The sequence below is a fragment of the Urocitellus parryii genome, chromosome 3 (genome assembly GCF_045843805.1).
Source record: "Urocitellus parryii isolate mUroPar1 chromosome 3, mUroPar1.hap1, whole genome shotgun sequence".
In the NCBI taxonomy this organism is placed as follows: Eukaryota; Metazoa; Chordata; class Mammalia; order Rodentia; family Sciuridae; genus Urocitellus; species Urocitellus parryii.
Window position 1 is genome coordinate 1294744 of NC_135533.1, and position 19584 is coordinate 1314327.

Genomic DNA, 19584 nt, shown 5'->3' on the forward strand with positions numbered 1-19584 from the left:
CACCACTGGGTGGGCAGAGTTCAGGTAAAATGTTCCCAGGCTGGAGGTCGTGGCACCTGCCTGTCTCTCAGGGACCCAGAGGCTGAGGCAGGAGGATGGAGAAGTCCAAGGCCAGCTCAGCAACTTATTGAGGCTCTGACTCAAAATAAAAAGAAGCCAGGCTGGGGATGTGGCTCAGGGTTGAGCTCCCAGCACCAAAACCCAAACAAACAGAAACCTGTCCCCACGTCGTCAGGGCCCCCAGATGCTGGAAGAAGGAAGCACAGGTTCTCATCTCTGACCTCTAAGAATTCCCGCAGGTAAAATTCCAAGAACTGTGGACCCCAGGCACCATGAGCAAGTCAGCTGAACGAGAACGCCGGGGATCACGACCGTTGGACCTAGAACTTGAATCCACGCAGATTACTGCAGTCACAAAAGTGTGAGCGGAAACTCAGTACAACCTAAAGGGCAAAAGTCTTAAAAAGGGCCAGAAGCTGTGAAAGAATAGAATTCCTAAAATCTGAAGCATATCAGAACTTCAACTTGAGAGACGAGTTTAGAGCAGATCTGACAGGGCTGAGGAGGAAATCAGGGACAGAAACAGACCTGAAGAACTGCTGCGGAAGGTGCCTTCGGAGGATAGGAGAAAACGTCAGGAGAGTTCAAGAGCCCAGGGACACTTGCAGGAATGCCGGTCCCTTTACCAGGAGTCCCAAATGACGGCTGAGAAGCTCATCCCTGGCGAACACCCCCAGGTTGTTCCTTGGGAGAGGAGCACTCTTCCCCTGGACTCACGACCGTGTGGCTGAGAGCACCCAGAGAAAGCTCTGCAGCACCCAGCAGGGGACACAGGGCCTTTGGGCTACCTCAGCAGCCACGGTGGCACCGGAAGATGGACGTCTGTGCTTCTGAGGGTTCAGGCCTCAACCTAGAACCGGAGATGGCCTCGGTGTTTCCTTTCTTGTCACCAGACCAGCACCTGAAGGCAGGGCTTTGTGAAGGAGAAAGGTGTGTCTAGCTGACCAGGGGGGGAGGGTCGAGCCTGGGGGTCCAGGCTGGCGGCCCCGTCTGCTCAGCCTCTGCTGAGGGCCCAGAGTGGAAGAGAGTGTCAAAGTGGCGGTAGCACAGGTAGTGATCACCTGGTGAGACAGGAAGCAGGAGATTCAGGGTCCAGACTTGCTCGAAAACACCTCGTTAGTGGCGCACACCTATGACCCAGCAGCTCAGGAGGCTGAGCCAGGAGGATCCTGAGTTCAGAGCCAGCCTCAGCAAAAGCCAGGCGCTCAGCGACTCAGTGAGACCTGCCTCTGAAGAAAATACAACAGGGCTGGGGGTGTGGCTCAGTGGTGGGCTCCCCTGAGTTCAATCCCTGGTACCTCCCCAAAAAATAAATAAATAAAAGGAAACACCTTGCTGATGTGGGAACTGACCAGGGGGCCAGTGACCAGCGGCTTCCCACCAGCCCACCTCCTGTGGGTCTCGCTCCTCAGCAGCCCACTGAGCACCAGGCTTCCAGCACACACGACTCTGGGGACATCGCAGTCCCCAGACCACCCAGAGTACCCCAAGTGCTCAAGCAGAGCCGGGGCCCAGTCTCCACAACCGCATCTGGGTCAGTTCTGGGGGATTCTCGTCAGGAGGAGGAAGGCCGTCCCGTGAGACCTGAGATGCAGGGTTGACAGTGAGCGGTGAGGACCATCTAAGCCAAGCAGGTTGTGGCGAGTGACTGTCCGGCAGAGCTGGAGAGAGCACAGCCTGTGTGGGCTGCAAGCAGGGGGCCTGGCGGGCAGCGTCCTCTGGGGGCAGCGTCCTGAGGTCTCCAGGGGACCCGGGGGGCTTGTGAGACGGGTCTTCTAGACCTCTGGAGCTGTGGAGAGCCGGTCCCACACTGAGGGGACCACAGAGCTGGAGAGAGCTTGGGCGGGCTGCGCCCACGACAGACGGACGTTTACCCCATGGGAGACAGCAGTCAGGGACCGGGGCGTGTGCCACGCGTCCTGTGCAGACCCAGTTGGCAGAGGACCCAGGCACACAGTGGTCCCCGAGGGTTGGGAGGAGCTGCGGGTCCCCCCCACCTGCTGGTGTGGCAGCTCTGGGGCTCACGCACGTGGTGGCACTCTGAACATCCTAGAGGGCCAGGAGCCCTGCTGCTGCCCATGTGCCCACCCTGCACCACCCAGGTCTGCAACGCTCTGTCCTGCTCCCACAGGAGAGTCATCTGCCATCGTGTCCTCAGGGCAAGTGGACCAGCATGGGGGTCCACGGGCAGAACGAGGGGCGTGGTGCCCAAGTGCTTGTCCTTGGCTACGGGATCTAGCGAGGTGGGGTCCAGGCCTGGACAGAGAGACTCACAGAAGTTATTTCTCGCATGCAGGGTTCTGGGATCTCATGATGTCCCTGTCACCAGCACAGTGTGAGACCCCTCCCTCCTGACCTCTACCTATCATTATTGTATTTATTATGGTAGGGACTGACAGGAAATAGTCCATTCTGATGCTGACAATTGTCACAAACCTGTCATTGTTTACAGGCAGCTTCATTATTTACCCAGGCAAAAGCATGTGCGAGTAATTGTATGAGCCCATTTTCCATTGCTATAGCAAATTGCTTGGAGCTTGGTCATTTACAGAGAAAAGAAGTGCATTTAGCCACAGGATTTGGAGGATGGAAATCCCACCAGCCCTGCTGAGCACCTGGGGCTCCAGGCGGGCCTCCGCCGCGTGTCATCAATCTGACAGCTTTGGCTGCCTGCTCCACCTCATCTGCTGGTGCACGATCTGCTTTTCCATTCGCTGTGTGGGTGGAGGCCTGTGCAGGCTGTGCCTCAGGACCTCGGGGCGGACGCCATCAGAAGGGCAGGATTCCCAAGTACCAAGAGCCCAGCAGCCAGGACAGCCTGCCCGCCCACACGTGCCTGGGGCACCCACACCATGTCCCGTGCGGCTCTGTGTGGGAAGCAGCAGCTGGACGCAGGGCACAGTGACCAAGTGTGCTGCCCAGGGAGTGGAGGCGCAGTGGAGGGCGTCTCATGGAGGCTGGGAGATCAGCATTCCCCAGATGGGAAGAGCGAGATGGGTGATTTCCCAAGTGGCCTCTTGCCACAGGGAGATGGGGGTTCAGAAGAGCAGGACCAGCAGGGAGCGGGGGCCAGACTTGGAGAGGAGAGCAGGAGGGCACAGGCTGCTCCCCGAGGTCCCAGCGAGGACCAGGAGCGGGCAGCAGGACACAGGCCCTGGGGCAGGTGGGGGCCTGGAGGCTGAGAGGTATGGAGAAGGGACTCTTGCTCCTGCAGTAGCTGACACAGTCTGGTATGGAATGTCCCAGGTCTGGAAGGCCAGGACTCTGCCCGTGGCGCTGGTGGAAACTTGAGAGGTGGGGCTACTGGAAGAGGAGGGTCACGCACAGGGTGAGTCCCTAAGGACCCTGGACAGCAAGGGAGCCTGATGTCGCTAGGCCACTTTGAGTCAGGGGGCCCTCGGGGTGGGGGCCCATGGGTTCAAGGCGGGGCCAGGTAGACACAGACCCCTCCCCCACTGCTTGAGTGGCAGCTGGGCCCACGGGTGTGCAGGAGCCGCGCTCCACCCTGGAGGGGACACCGACCGTGCCACCCAGAGCCCAGCCAGGGTCCCCAGGGGACAGGCCCACCCATGTCTCTCTGCTCGGCTTTCTCGTGGAGCAAAGCCACCAGGTCGCCCCATTGTGATTTAGATCACAGAGGAGACTTCTGCACATTCTCGCAGGTTAGAATAGCGGGATAAAGAGAGGAGGAAATCACTCTGCTGTCGCTACGTGCTTAATTATATGGAATGCTGCATAAATTGTCAAGTGCAAAGAATTATTCTGATAAATTAAAATACTAATTAAATAGGCTATTGCAGAGTGTTGAGTACATTACGGTTCCGCTTCTTCAGGTGATTTGCATATCCTTCATCTAGTGAATTTAATTTTAAAGGGCTTCTTTTTTGTGTTTGGAAACCCTTTTTGTCTCCCAGAAAGATAAAAAAAAAAAAAAAATGCCTTTCTCCTTGCTCTCTGCCTCCAGCGAGGCAGCCTCCCCTCGTCTCCTCCTGGCCGCTGGCCAGCTCTCAAGGCCCCCAGAGTCCAGTGCTTGACTAAGAAATAACCTGCACCTCAAGGAACATCTGGCTGGGCCAGGCTTTCCCTCCTTGTCCCTCCTCAAAATGCCCCAGAGAGACTCTAACAACGCAGCCTTGTGTCGGAGCTCGCGGAGCAGTGAGAGCCAGGAGCGCCGGCCGGCAGGAGCCGCCCGACCTGAACACCCTCCGGCCTCACCGCAGGCCACAGAGACGCTGCCATCCAAGGGCCCCGCCGCTGAGCCGGCCGAGGAGCAGGGCCTGCCAAGGAGGGCAGGGGCAGACCCCCGGGCGGCCGGGCACTCCCGCTCCTCTTCCCGTAGGTCTAGTCCAGCTCCAAGGGCGAGGCAGAGGACCGGAGGCACAGAAGGCCGAGCTGCCCGGGCCAGCTGTGCAGCATTCACTCACCAGGAGAGTCACGTCGCCTCCTGGTGAGGGATTTCCACGTCGAGCAAGGGGCACGACAGGAGGGCAGCTGGCGCCCAGGGCGGCAGTAGGCCACAGCAGAGCTCCCCGCCACGGCCAGCACCCTCCTCCACAGGCAGGAGGACTGCAGGTGGGGTGGGACCGGGCACCAGTTCCCAGAGGCTTCTCCAGTGAGAAGCAGGCCAGCAGGCTTTGGAGGCGGGGTGTCCACTGGGGACCGTCCTCCCGGCCTCTGTTCCAGGCACTGCTGGGCTTCCTGAAGAACATGACATGTCCTGACGTGAACCAGGGGGTCGGGTGCTGGGGCCATCGCAGCCCAGGGTGACCTGCCATGGGGCACATGGCCTCAGGCAGCAGAGTGTCAGGTCAGACCTCCCACTCCCTCTGGGAAAGCCACTGGTGGTGCTGGCCAGGTCACCAGGACCGTGATGTCTGGCTGCTGCTGCTGCCCTCTAGCAGGAGGGAGCACTGTGGTCAGAGGGAAGCCCTGCTCCACCACAGACCTGCTCCTGGGCCCACTGCGGCCTCTGCTTGTGGCTGGTTAATGAGAGGGCTTGCAGTCAGTGCCCCCCATCTGGTGACCGGCATGGCCAGGGGAGTTTCAACAGGCCCAGAGGGGACCCCTGGGAGCCAGGCGACCGGCATGGCCAGGGGAGTTTCAACAGGCCCAGAGGGGACCCCTGGGAGCCAGGTGACCGGCATGGCCAGGGGAGTTCTAACAGGCCCAGAGGGGACCCCTGGGAGCCAGGCGACCGGCATGGCCAGGGGAGTTCTAACAGGCCCAGAGGGGACCCCTGGGAGCAAGGCGACCGGCATGGCCAGGGGAGTTCTAACAGGCCCAGAGGGGACCCCTGGGAGCCAGGCGACCGGCATGGCCAGGGGAGTTTCAACAGGCCCAGAGGGGACCCCTGGGAGCAAGGTGACCGGCATGGCCAGGGGAGTTTCAACAGGCCCAGAGGGGACCCCTGGGAGCAAGGTGACCGGCATGGCCAGGGGAGTTTCAACAGGCCCAGAGGGGACCCCTGGGAGCCAGGCGACCGGCATGGCCAGGGGAGTTTCAACAGGCCCAGAGGGGACCCCTGGGAGCCAGGCGACCGGCATGGCCAGGGGAGTTTCAACAGGCCCAGAGGGGACCCCTGGGAGCCAGGCGACCGGCATGGCCAGGGGAGTTTCAACAGGCCCAGAGGGACCCCTGGGAGCAAGGTGACCGGCATGGCCAGGGGAGTTTCAACAGGCCCAGAGGGGACCCCTGGGAGCCAGGCGACCGGCATGGCCAGGGGAGTTTCAACAGGCCCAGAGGGGACCCCTGGGAGCCAGGCGACCGGCATGGCCAGGAGAGTTTCAACAGGCCCAGAGGGGACCCCTGGGAGAAGGCGACCGGCATGGCCAGGGGAGTTTCAACAGGCCCAGAGGGGACCCCTGGGAGCCAGGTGACCGGCATGGCCAGGGGAGTTTCAACAGGCCCAGAGGGGACCCCTGGGAGCAAGGTGACCGGCATGGCCAGGGGAGTTTCAACAGGCCCAGAGGGGACCCCTGGGAGCCAGGCGACCGGCATGGCTAGGGGAGTTCTAACAGGCCCAGAGGGGACCCCTGGGAGCCAGGCGACCGGCATGGCCAGGGGAGTTCTAACAGGCCCAGAGGGGATCCCTGGGAGCAAGGTGGGCTCAGGTCACGAGAGAAGCCCAGGTGCCACAGGCAGGTGCTGCATCTGACCTGCATGCCTAAAGACAGGCAGGCACACCCAGTGACTCCCATGGACTCTTCCAGGGGGACACTGGGCACAACAGACCACACGTGCCGGGACAGACCCCCCAGGACAGACCCCCCAGCCCCACCTGCTCGTCCTGTCACAGTCCACAGACAGATGGCGGAAATCACCCCATGACAAGGAGACCTGTTCACCCCACCAGGGCCCCGGTGCCTGGCACACGCCATGCCTGAGTGAGCCAGTGGGTGAGCGAGTGAGGGGCGGGTGGAGGGGCCGTCATCAGCCATGCTCCATCTGGCTAATCCTGACGGGGGCTGGCGGTGACAGCCAGGACCAGCAGAGTGTTCACCGAGTGCCCCGCGGCCAGGCTGAGGGAGCAGCTAGGAGCAGAGGCAGCACCCCAAGGAAAGGGCCAAGGGGGCCGGGGCACAGGAGCACTCTGCCTGTGTGGAGGAGGGCAGCCACGGAGGCTCGGAGCTCATGGGGGAGGCAGAGGGACGCCCTGCTGGCGTGTGGTCTGGGGAAGCCCGTGCATGCATAGAGCCCTGCCGTCACTGCTTTTGAGGGGAGGGGGTACAGGGGCTTGCACTCAGGGGCACTCGACCACTGAGCCACACCCCAGCCCTATTTTGTATTTTATTTAGAGACAGGATCTCACTGAGTTGCTTAGTGCCCCACTTTTGCTGAGGCTGGTTTTGAACTCGCAGTCTTCCTGCCTCAGCCTCCCGAGCCGTGGGATCAGAGGCATGCACCACCGCACCAGATCCATTGCTGGCATTTTAGAGCAGTGAGCAATAGCACCTTCTGTGATTTGCACCCCTGGCTGCCGTACGGGGAGAGCAGGCCATGCCTCAGCCTACGCCACCCATTGCTGTCTTTCCACAGCGGCAGACTCTGGAGCAACAGTAAACGCACAGGTGCACCACTCTCGGCAGCTGCAGGTCACCAGGTACTGGCAGGTTACCAGGTAGTCCAGAGCCAGGCAGCCACAGGTAAAGTGTCTGTACCACACAGCCAGGGGTGGCACTTTATGGGATGGTGCCTGTAGGTGACAGTAGGAAGGATCAAAGCAGCTGCCGGGCTCAGGAGGCTGAGCAGAAAGAATGCCACTTGGCTGTCAGGGCCAGAGAGGGGCTTAAGGACAGGCAGCGGTTCCAGAGGTCAGCAGGAGGCATCGGCTGAGGTGCACCCTGGAGGGGGCTGGGAATCGCCATCATGGGCAGGAGAGGCTGCACTGAGCTGGAAACTGGAGGTAGGTCCACTGGGTGAATTTCCCAGGCAAGGCTCATGATGAGGACCAGATGATGGCATCAGGGTACCTCCACGTCCCGTATTGGGGGATCTGCCTTTCATGGGGCTTAGGTGAGGGGGTGACTTCATTCAGCAGTCTGACATGTTGGACGAGCTCATGAGCCTGGGGTTTCAGATATGGATTTGGTAAGCCCATGCATCCCTGCACTTCCAATTTGATTTGATAAGATCACAGGTGGCTACGTTTAATAGCACAATTAGTTTGTGCCTTATGATTGTGTTGGGCAGATGGTGGTTGTTTACTTGTACAAACAAGGTGTAAAATCATTATACCTTGGCACTAGGACTAAAAAGGGAATAGCTAAGACAGACTACTGCTTTATGAAATGGAATCACTCTGAGCAGGCACAGCCTGAGAGCTGCTGTTCTGTACACCATGCAGTCACTAGGGCAGGCACAGCCTGAGAGCTGCTGTTCTGTACACCATGCAGTCACTCAGGGCAGGCACAGCCCTAGAACTGCTGTTCTGTTCACCATGGAGTCACTAGGGCAGGTACAGCCTGAGGACTGCTCTCCTACACACCATGGAGTCACTAGGGCAGGCGCAGCCTGAGGACTGCTGTTCTACACACCATGGAGTCACTAGGGCAGGCAAACCTGAGGACTGCTGTTCTACACACCATGGAGTCACTAGGGCAGGTACAGCCTGAGAGCTGCTGTTCTGCACACCATGGAGTCACTAGGGCAGGCGCAGCCTGAGGACTGCTGTTCTACACACCATGGAGTCACTAGGGCAGGCGCAGCCTGAGGACTGCTGTTCTACACACCATGGAGTCACTAGTGCAGGCGCAGCCTGAGGACTGCTGTTCTATACACCATGGAGTCACTAGGGCAGGCACAGCCTGAGGACTGCTGTTCTACACACCATGGAGTCACTAGGGCAGGCACAGCCTGAGGACTGCTGTTCTACACACCATGGAGTCTCCAGGGCAGGTGCCGCCTGAGAGCTGCTTTCCTACACACCTTCTAGACACTAGGGCCGGTGCAGCCTGAGGACTGCTGTTCTACACACCATGGGGTCCCCCAGGGCAGATACTGCCTGAGGGCTGCTGTCGTGCACACCGTGGAGTCACTAGGGCAGGTGCAGCCTGCTCTCCACAGGGATAGATCAGGCAGCTGCAGTCCCAAAGACACACTGATCGCCGTTGGCCGTGCTAGGAGCCTGGGCCCTACCTAAGCTTCCAGCCACTCATCAAGCAAGTGTTGGGGTTTATAAGGGAAACTGAGGCACTGTGAAGGCTCCCTCTGTGGACCTTCGAAATGGCAGAGGGTGTGGCTGGCGACGTCTCAGGAGGAGCCTGTGTGGCCTGTGGCAGGGCCTCTGTTAGGGGAGCGTCTGGGTGGCTTTATCAGGGACTTTAGAGCATCAGAGGGAAACTCACTGGCAGAAACGAGGAGCAGGCTCTGCTCTCGTGGGGTTTTGGAAACAGCAGCTGTTGGGTTTGGATGTGAGGTGTCCCTCGAAAGCTCACGTGTGGGACAGTGCCAGAAGGTGCAGAGGAGGACCGATTCGGTTGTGAGTCTTACCCAATCACAGAATTCATCCCCCGGCGGGATTACCTGGGTGGTCACTGCGCAGGTGTTAGGGCTGGAGGAGGACCTCGGGGTGACGGGGTGTGAGCATCCTGGAGCGCAGTCTCTCTCGGCTTTCTGGTCGTCACGTGAGCCGCCTCCCTCCGCCAGATTCTTCCTCCATGATATTTAGCCTCACCTTGAGACCTGAGGAACCCAGTCTGCTGTCTGTGAACTGAGACTTCTGAAACCATGAGCCCCAAATAAACTTCTCCTCCCCTAGAGCTGTTCTGGTCGGCCTTTTACACACAGCAGCTCTAGTGAGCTTGTGTCCTTCTAAGGCTGGAAACAGAAGGCCAGTTGGCCAGCAGTGCAACACACAAGCACCCAGAGGCCCTGACGGGTGCAGAGGTGGGGGGAGCTCCCGGCTGCAGCCTCCCCTGTGCATGTGGAGCACAGGGCACAGAGCAGAGTGCAAGGGCAGCCGCAGCCAGGGGACTGCCCTGCCGCTCCCAAGACAGCGCCTCCCTCCCAGCCACACGCCCGAGTGGGCACTCAGGGGGCGGGCGGAGCTATTCATGGTCTCCTGGGGACGCTGGTTGAATGAGGGGATCCCCAGTGGCTGACTTTGATTTCCCAGGTAATAGGCTGCCCTCGCCAGGCCCATCCTGCCATTACCAAACGGCCTCATCCCACCACCACCTGGGACCCTCCCACCTCCGCCTGTGTCCCCCTCGCTGTGTTTTCACGCTGCCACGGAGCCCCCTGTTGGCCCAGGACTTTCCACCTGCAGCCTTCTCCTTTTATTTTGACAAAGGGCTCCCTGGGTGCTGCATTCAGGTCTCGGTGACACCCTGTCACGCGCATTCAGCTCTTGCTCCTCAGGGAGCACCTGCCAGGAAACCCCTGGGGACGCTGTTCGTGACTGCTGGCCACTGGTCCTGGTGAGGGGAAGGCCAAGGGTCACAATGGCCAGATCCTAGAGCACAGAGACCCGCCTTAGTCTGGGTGCACTACCGTGGAACGTGGGTGTTCTGTTTCCAAAGCACCTGCTGAAACCCGCGGTCCAGGTGATTCTGGGGGCTAGGTAAGGAAAACTTCTAGTGACTGCCAGCCTTTCACTGGTGGTATGGACTTTATTATTCCAATTTTTATTTGGAGTTGAGCCTTGAGTTACTTAGGAAGCAAACCAGTCCCTCCCCTGACTTGAAACTCATGGGTATTTTAAGAACAATAGTGCTCAAACGCCCGGTCAGGTTGTCTGCGGCACTGCTGGTGGTTTTGACCAAACTGGGTTGAGGAGCAGTGGGGGCAGTTTGCAGACATGCCACAAGTACCGAGAGACATGCGTCTGGGCCTGTTGGAAAACCACCCAAGCGTTTGAGCACCGACGCACAGGCCCTGGCCTGGAAACGGGCAGGTGGGACAGACTCTGCCCTGCAGGTCTCATGGCCGCCTGGGAGCCCGCGTCAGCCATGTGGCTCAGTGTCCCTGTTCCTCAGCTCCAAGAGGTCCCACACTGCCAAGGAAACCCTAACGATGCTTGGCGATCCCTCGGGTCATTCTGTGTATTGAGTGAATCATCTCAGACTGATTCATCAAAAACCACTCTTGCACACACGCCCAGAGGGAATCCTGGGATAGCAGGTTAAGGAGCCCCCGAAGCCCCCCAGAGCACCAGATCTGTGACAGGGTCTGACGGCTGCCTCGGCCACTTCCTCCAGCTGCCTCTCAGTCTAGGTCGGCTTCCAGGCAGGGTTGAGGCCATCCCACCCTTCAGAAGCAGTGACAGTGACCTGTGTCCTCTGGACTCTGCCCTCTGGCTGCTTCTGTAGCCCCAGCCACCCCGCCCACCACCCTCCTCCTGCTCAGACGGGGCCCTGCGCGCACTCGCCACCTGGCCTCCAGTAGAAGCCGCTGCCCCGACTGGATCATCCCACCTTGCTGTTGAGCTGGCTCTGAAATCTGTCCCTGCTCTGTGGCCACACCGGGGAGTTTTGATTCGTTTTTATGCTCTTTCTCTTCCTAAGCCTATTTAAGAGTTCACTATCATCCCACCCCAAATAGCTTGCCATGGAGTGGCAATGCTTCCTTCGTTGCAGGAGGCCGTTAAACTGGTGGCCGTGTGTGCCTGAACAAGTCCTCCCTTCCCTCCACGGTGCCCCCCCGGCCCTGGTGCGCCCCTGTCCCAGAGCCTTTCTGCTCCAGCCCAGCCACTTCCACGCGGCCGCGGTCCTCCAGAGCCCGGGAGATCACCTGGGGGAAACCATGACATCCGTTTGTTCAAGGGGAGACTTTGTCCTAGATGGTGGCAGCCCCGGGGGAGGGCTGCAGCTGGGTGGCAGTGTGTGGCTCTGAAGGTGGCTGCCCCACCAGGACTCAGGTGGCAGTGTCACAGAGTGAAGGGGACTGCCCCTTCTCGGCCACCCGGCCACTCATGGGGTTTCCAGTACAGTTCCCTCTTTTTCTAGTTTCCACTTCCAGAGTGACAGGGACTTTGTCAGAGAGGACTTCTGCAGAGGGGGGCACAAGGGCAGTGCCCTGCGCCCCCCGCTGTGGGGCAGTGGTCTGCTGCAGCCCTGGGGTAACGGCGTTTCTGTTTGCATCGGCTGATTGTGTCCACAGCTCGTGTCCTCTGGCTTGGCAGTGAGGTGGCCCATCCCTGGAAGTCGTCCTCGTCAGAGCCAGGCAGGGCCATCTGCTGGCTTCTCGCTGGGGCCTGAGGAGGGAACTGGGTGGCTCTGCGTTGTGACGGGGGTGGGGGGCACACTTGCAGCCCTGCCTGCAGGTGACACGACGCTAGCTACTGGAACACTGTCCCCAGTGATGGCATAATTAATAACACTACCTCATTTTTAAAAAGACTCTGGTTTTCAAAGCAGGACTCCCTACAGTGTTATCAAGCCCTCAGCGTCCTGTGGAATCCTAGTAGACGGCTTCTGACCGCCACCCCTCACGGGCAGGGCTCGCCAGGGCAGCCAGCGGGATGGGGGCCTGGGGCATCTCCCCCTCGGGGCCCAGCAGCCACCTGGGACTTGTTAGGACAGGAGGCTGCTCGGCTGTGTGCCCCAGGACCCTGCCCTCGGCTGACCCCTCTGCTTCTTGATCTCTCCTAACAGCTGACAACCAGGACCAGCTGGAGAAGGCTTCTGGACTGAGGATCCTTCACAGTGGAGTCGGGCCGGTGAGTCGAGTGAGGCGCATCCTCACTTCTGGTGGGCAGTGTGGGTCGCGTCTGGCGGCGTCTGGGGAGCAAGTGCGAGTGGTGCTTGGACTCACTCTGCCGGGGAGAAAGGGTGGCTGGTGATTGGCCCCCTTTGGCTGGAGATGCCGACGGGAGGTGGTGGCAAAGTTGGCATTGTCGCAAGTTGCCGTCGGCGTCGTAACGGTGTGTTCCCAGGAGAGATCAGTCACAGATAAGCCAGGCAGAGAAGGTACCGGAAGACGAGCCTTACTTCCCCGTGTGTCATAATTGCTGAAGTGGTGAGGACGAGCGGTCCCTGAAATCATGGCTCCCGGGGGGTCGGGGGACATACTTGATTCTCATTATTTAAAGACATATTTGGGGATAGACATGAGCACGGTGCTTCATGGTGTGGTTTAAGTCCCCCGACACCTGTGTCCAGCACGGCCAGGCTGGCTCCTGGGCAAGCTGCTCTCTGCTCCCTGCTCCTCATGGCCACCCTCCCGGCCTCGGGGCAGCTGACGAACTGCTCCCGGAGCAGCAGACTTGGTCCCCTCAGGAGAGGTATGTGGCCACTCGTAAGTCAGCCTGGACTGAAACCCATCTATGCCCTTGGTTTGAGATTCAGATTCCACAGCACTTGCCATTAAAGATAATTAACTGTGAAGGAGCGCTTACTTATGAGTGTCCCTGCCGCGTGGTGGAAACGTCCTTGTGGAGCCACTTGAAGAGTGGCTGCTTCTGTGGGGACATCTCCTCTTCACCAGCCCTGGGTCTTGGGCTCTTGAAAGAAGAGCTCGCCTAATTGGCCGCGCTCCTCTACCGAGGCCCTGTGCCCCCGAGGAGCGCACGCAGGGCGGGCTGGAATGCCCGGCCGCAGAGGGGCAGATGCGGGCACGCCGGCGCTGGTGAGGTGCTCTGAGATCACCTGGGGCCTGGCAGACACCAGTGTCACGGTGCCGTCGGTGCCGACACTCTGGCTGGGCTAATTCGGGCATCCACTGGGCAGCTCGCTCTGTCTTTAGTAGCCATTGAAGGGTGAGAGAGAAAGAAAGTCTTGGGGCTCCCAGGAACTGTCCGTGTCCCCGGGGAGGCCTGCAGCCGGTGACAGAGAGGACAGAGGCTGGGAGGGCCAGCCCGTGGTGGAGGGCAGACATGGCTGCCTGTGGGTGTGGAGGTTCGTGCCGACCGCCGGCCCTGCCCTGCTCAAGCAGGTAGTAGTGTTTCAGGTTCCGGTCATTCCGGGAGGAGCAGTGGTGTCCAGTGTCTGGGAGTGAACCAGGCTGATTAGGGCCAAGGGCGCTGGTGCACCCGTCAGGGAAAAGTCGGAACTGCCAGTCTTCCTGCGAGAGGCCGCACCTGGGCCCCGTGGAACCCGGCCATGGCTGGAAAGTGTGTTCTATTGGCACGAAGTAGGTGCTGTCCAGAGGAGGGCTGGGCAGGCCGACAGCGTGGCGGGCAAGGTCCCAGGGCTCACGGCAGGGTGGCCAGCGCCAGGCACTTGGACACCCCTTCCTGCTCCTCTGCCAAGTTCCAGTCCCTGGGGCCTGACCTTGGGGCCCAGTTTCCTCTGCCATCCAGTGGAGTAATCTCAGTGTCCACTTCGGGGGCTCTCAGAAGGTTCACTGGGGTAACAGATACCAGACACCTGGGCACAGTGAGCATCAACAGATATTCTGTCTGGTGCAGTTCCTGACCAGGCAGGTGTTGGACCCTCTCCCTCCCCGCACCTCTTCATCTCTAGGGCTACCCTGTGGGTCATTCCCTCCATGATCTCCCAAACCCCCTTTGCTCTGTGTCTAACCTGTTATAAAATTCAAGTGTTAGATGCCTTCTTGATCATTATATTTTTCATTTCTAGAAAAAAAAAAGTGTCATGTTTAATTTTTTTTCAAATCTATCTGTTCTTGTTTCCTGTTGTCTTCTGCTTTTATTATGGGTTTGATGCCTTCTTTTATCTTCTGAATCAACTGTAACCGATTTATTTTATAGTTTCATTCTTTTCTTGTCTCCTGATCCTGGGTCTCTACAGCTTGCCCGTGGCATCCTAGTCTCTCCAGGGAGTTCATTTCTTGTGTGGTTATGAGGACTTGGCTTTGTCACTGTGACTCTGCCTTCAGCAGGGAGTGTGGGTCTCCTGTGGGGCTTCTGTGTAGTTCTGCGCCTGCTCTGCTGTCCCGGGGGACCCCCTGCTCCGTCAGCTTCCCAGCTTGAAGTCCCTGCCCCCCACAGGTGGCTGGGTCTGGGCGTGGGCTTCCCCTCCACTCCCCAGCAGGCGAGTGGCTCTTCAAGGCCCTAGGCTTACTGTGGGTCTCAGTTCCGGCTTTCCCTGCTCCCTACCTGCAAACATGTTGTAGGAGGTGCTGGGCCTGAAGAGTCCAGCATCGGTGCAGGTGATGGGGATTCGTTCTGAGAGGAAACCGGGACCTCACCCTGTGCACCTCCAGCTCCCTGGAGTGAAGCAGGGCAGGGCTCTCTCTGGTTCTTACTGCAGTGGGTCTGCTGCCCAGTGTCCAGGAGTGAATCCAGGCTGAGTGAACCCTGTGGCCAGGGTCCTCTGACAGGGGCAGGCAAGGCCCGGGCGGACCCACCGTCATAGCAGCAGTTTCTCCCTTCTGTCCTGGCTGGAGTTATCCGCTGTCTGGTCCCCAGGTGACCAGAAGACTGGCCTTTCCACTTGAGGGACAGAGACTGACCCAACCCTAGAGCAGGTGTCACCCCTGGTGAGAGTCTGGTCCACCTCTGTCTGGTTGGCAGTCTCCGGGCATGTGTCTGGCCCACAGGCAGGTGGAGACCAGCCCTCTTCCCTCCTGTCCTTTTCCATGTGGCGTCCTCCCGTGGGCTCTGAAGCTGGACCTCTGCATGTCCACTTAACTTTCCACCTGGCGAATCCCAGTGCAGACCAGTCTGGATGGAGGGAGGGATGTGGGCAGGTTTGGAGCAGACCTGGAATGAAGAAAAGGGCACGAGTTGAGAGATTTAAAAACCCAGTGGTACGTTTCTCCTGATTCCCTGATTTGACGGTTCTGGTTCCTAGACGTACTAGACTTCTTCTAATTCCTAAATCTGAGTGTAAAGCAGTGTGATTACTGGAAATCTAGCAGCACTTACAGATTCTCTCCTTGGCACTTGTGATTCACACTTATGGTGACAAATAGTAGAATTCAAACCTTTTAAGCCAAATAGAAATATCCAAACAAGACTTAAGGGAATGAGCAGATTACAGTGCATGCCGTCAAGTAGATGGGTGGCATTTTGATGTCTTTCATAATTTGATTTCTGACATATTGAAATATTCACATTTTATTCAAATTAATAAATCCACATGTCCTCCAAAGGAAAATCATAATAACCCCAATGAAACGCTGAAATTCTGGGAGAAAACCTACCTGGGTGATTTTTCCAGGTGGTGGTTGATGGGCACGGCCCCCACATGGGTAGCTGGAGCCAGGATTTGCTCTGGGCCCTGACGGTGGCCGTGAGCACAGGGCCGCAGGGTTTGGGGGCCTCACGTCTGCTGGCCAGTGAAGGTGACTGGCCCCGAGCCTTGGCATCGCCCCAGCAGGTTCGAGACCTCTGCAGGGACAGCCCAGAGCAGCGGGTTCCGAATCCTCGGAAGAGCGGCTCAGACCCACGTGGCCAGCCACAGAGCGGCCACAGGTAGTGAGCTCCCCACTAGGCAGACCTCCTGCCTACCTGGGGCGCATGGGGCCAGCACAGCTTTCAGACACTGAAGAGCCCTGTTGGAGCCTCTTCTGTGGGCCTGCTCCTCCAGCTCCGCACTCTTCCTGCCTCTGCAGCCTGAGCTCTGTGTAAGCTTTGCTCAGAGAAAGGGCTGCGTGGCCAAGAGCATGCCACTCCCACAGGCCCCCAAGGTCTGGGAGCCCGCCCTGCTCTGTCCCCAGTGGCCCTGTGAATGTGCCTGTGTGTGGCTGGATGGGGCTGGGACGCTCGACAGTCCCGCTGGAAACCACCTGAGAAGGCCACTCTGCTCCCCCACAGACCCCATGTCCCTTCCTATCTTCCCAGAGTGCTTCTGCTGCTTTCCATAGCTTCAAAGTCCAAATCCAGCTGCTCAGGGATTGCTGAGAGGACGTGGATGCTAAATGTAGACTTCAGACAATGAATGGGCAGGAGCATGGTGGCCCAGCAGGCCACGCACCTGCATGCTGCTGTCATGCAGCTTGGGGAAATGCACATCCTGCCCAACTGCCCAGGTACCAGGTCTGGTGAGTCTGGGTTTGCCCAGGGGATGACTGACATAGAGGGACCTTGCCCACAGGTGAGGGAACCTCGAGAGCAACATTCCCCAGAGGAGAAGAGAGGAAGGCTGCATCTGCCTGCAGGGTGGCCGTTGAGCTGTGTCTCTGGTGCAGTGGGGACGGCCAGCCAAGCTGGCTGAGTACAGGCTGGTGGTCGGGGCAGGGCCAGCAGTTGGGAGTGCTGACCGGCAGGTGGGACCCAGAGAGGTTCCCAGCCCAGAGAACACACAGACCACAGCCCCTCCTGTCTGGGGGCTGTTGTGGCACCCCACGGCTCCTCTTCAGGTGGGTGTCGCTGCCGATGGGCAGCAGGCAGTCTTGTTCCTTAAGTAAAGACGGTGTGCTGCGTCTCTGTGCGTGTCCGTGGGCAGGGCCGGCAGTTTGAGAAAGCAGCAGGGCAGGAGCATCTGTTGCTAACAGAATAGGACTCCGCCCGACCCTCTGCCCCCCTGGCCGCAGTCCTGGGACTCGGGTGGAGAGGGCCGTTCGCCACGTGAGGACAGAGGGAAACACAGTGAGGGCACCGCTGACCTGAAGCCCCCGCCGTGGGCAGAAACCAGTCACTCGATGACAGTCAGTGACACGGAACTCTGCGATGACCTCACCAGCCCCAGAGCTCTGCACTTGAGCAGCCGGCAGTGTCCTTGCTCACCGGAGGGCAGCGTCGCAGGGACCGGGCAGGACAGGCTGGCATCTGGGAGCTCTCCTCTGAATTGACTTCTTCCTTGGACATCAGCGTAGATTCTCAGGGTGCTGTGACTGGAACTGAGAGGTCCCACACACCTCCACCTGCCAGTTCCTTGGCGGTCATGTCTACAGAGACAGGTGGTGATGTGCACACGTGTGTGAGCAGCACTGTGTCACTTACCTGTGGTGTGAGCACCAGGGCACTGTGGGTCACTGGGCACGGTCACTTAGAGAGGCAGAACACCTGACCTGCCAGGGCTCCTCCTGGGATGCTCAGAAGGAGCACTGGTGTGTGCAGAGGCGGGACAGGCCTTGGGTGGATGAGCAAGGCGGCCGCGTGTGCAGGTCAGAGGAGCTGGAGAGGGGCGATTCGGGTGTAGACTTGGACAGAAAATAGGGTCTGCCCACTCCTGGCCACCTGGCGTTGGGTCTGAGACAGACCCCCACCTCCTGGATCCCCGAGTCTGGATCTGGTTAACTTAACATCAGCTGCCTCCGGCCACAGCGGCCTGTCAGTCACTGACCACTTGCAGCAGGCCGTGGTCCTGCTGGGGCTCCCCCTGCCGCAGTCTGGCTGGGCACAAAATCACCGAGCCACCACAAAGCCTTGTAGATTCAAACAGCAACTCTTTATTCCCGAACTCTCACCGACACTCTACACACACTTCAGTGAACACCCTGCCTCCATCCGGCTCTGCGCACCAATTCTCTCAAAACCCCCTCGAGAACTCAAGGGGAACTCCAAAAGAGTGGGCACCTGAGGCAGCAGGATCTGCCCTAATCCCAGCAGGATCCACCTTAAACCCTAAACCCGGAGCCACCCTAATCTCTGAGCAGGGTCACCTTTCAACCCAAACTGCCAGGCGTCATGCCTACTTGGCTATGGCTCTCAGCTCCCCCCAGGTGTGTGCCTCAGTGACCTGCTGCTCCTGTCAGCCGACACAGCTGGGACAGCCTGCTTGTGGGACCTCACTTGTTCTTCATCGGTTCAATGTTTTATTGGAGCATGGCAAATACACAAAGCAGCGGGTGTATTTCATGTGGCATGTTTGTACTGGCATGTGATAGGCTTCTCCCAGGCCACCATGTCTGCAAGTCAACCATGTTCCCCTGGGAAGCCCTCCCAGCCACACTGAGCCTGCCTCCACGTGCCTTTGGGCTGACAGGAAGAGCGTCGGATGGGAGGACAGACATCCCCCCCTGAGGAGAAGTGTGGGGATTTGGAAAGAGGCAGGGGTCAGGGTTGCCACCGGGGTGTGGCAGTGAGGCAGGGACTGAGCGTGAGATGGTGCTGATGCCCTGGTTACAGGTGCTCAGGGGCACCGGAGAGAGCCAGGGCTGGGGCCTCGGACAGGTGTGCATTGGACTCCATCTTGACCAGGCTTGCTCTTGGTCCAGGTTGGTCCAAGAACCAGTGTGCAGGCCAGACCACTGAGCCAGGGAAAACCAGGCCGCACACCCTGGTCCCCAGCCGGAATGGAGAAGGTTTCAGGGGACGAGTGCTTGCCTGCCCGAAGCTGGTCCAGTCACCTCCTTGGCATGGTCCAGGAGCAGTGGCCAAGCCTCTGCAGGTCTTGGGACATGAAGGAGGCCCAGGGGCCCAGGCCAGGGTAAGGCCACTGCCTGTCCCTCCCTGCTGTGCTCGCCCTCCTGATCTGCACTCCTCGGGAGGAGAAACCATTTTTCTCTTAAACACAAAAGCACATGAGTCCTAAAATCAGCCTGCTCCTTGTAAGTACTCCTGATTTGCACTGGACAGGGAGACCTGCATGGGATCACATAACCTCCCTGGCCGTCCATCCCAGGCTGCTCCAGGTCAGCCCTTCCAAGACCAGGGAGAGCAGGGTGGATGGAAGGCCAGGCCCTTGAGCAGTCCTGCACCCTGTCAGCTCCCTGCAAAGACAGTGGACTTGATGGACAGCTCCGAGTGGGTCGGTGCCCAGCAGTGGCACTCCCAGCACGTCCCTTCCTCCGCCCCTGAGCTGTCCTCGACCTGGCCTCTCGAGCAGAGACCACATGTGAATACATGTGACATGGTCACGTGTGTGTGGACAAACAGGAGTTCCCTACGAAGGATCCCTTTCCCCTGAGGTCTCTTCAAGGCGTGGGCTCCCCGCGTCACGTGGGCTCATCAACGCCTTTTCCATACTGTTCTGGGACTTAAAGTCAGGAGAGGGGCTGTGTGATGCGGCAGTTGCCATAGCAACAGATTCCATTTTTATTCAATATCAGAGTAAATAGTCACGGAAAATGAAATCACCGGGTTCGCTGGTGGCTGTGGCAACCCCACCTCACCTCCCCCCACCGCTTCCTTGCCCTTTTCTAACATTTTCAACGGGTCTGTGTGAAAATGAGCATGGTGTGCCCTTGGCTCAAAGGGACAGGGTGCGCCATCCTTGGTGGCCTGGGACAGTGCCT

At 59.1% G+C, this 19584-nt stretch overlaps 1 protein-coding gene across 1 annotated transcript in view; it reads left to right on the plus strand.

Annotated features, from left to right (window-relative positions):
- The window catches only part of Ptprn2 (protein tyrosine phosphatase receptor type N2), a 794381-nt gene that overhangs the window by 517107 nt on the left and 257690 nt on the right, over positions 1–19584 (plus strand). Inside the window, exon 11 of the mRNA XM_077795880.1 lies at positions 12153–12217. Within this exon, the coding sequence (XP_077652006.1) occupies positions 12153–12217 (65 nt within the window). The remainder of the gene's footprint in view (positions 1–12152; positions 12218–19584) is intronic.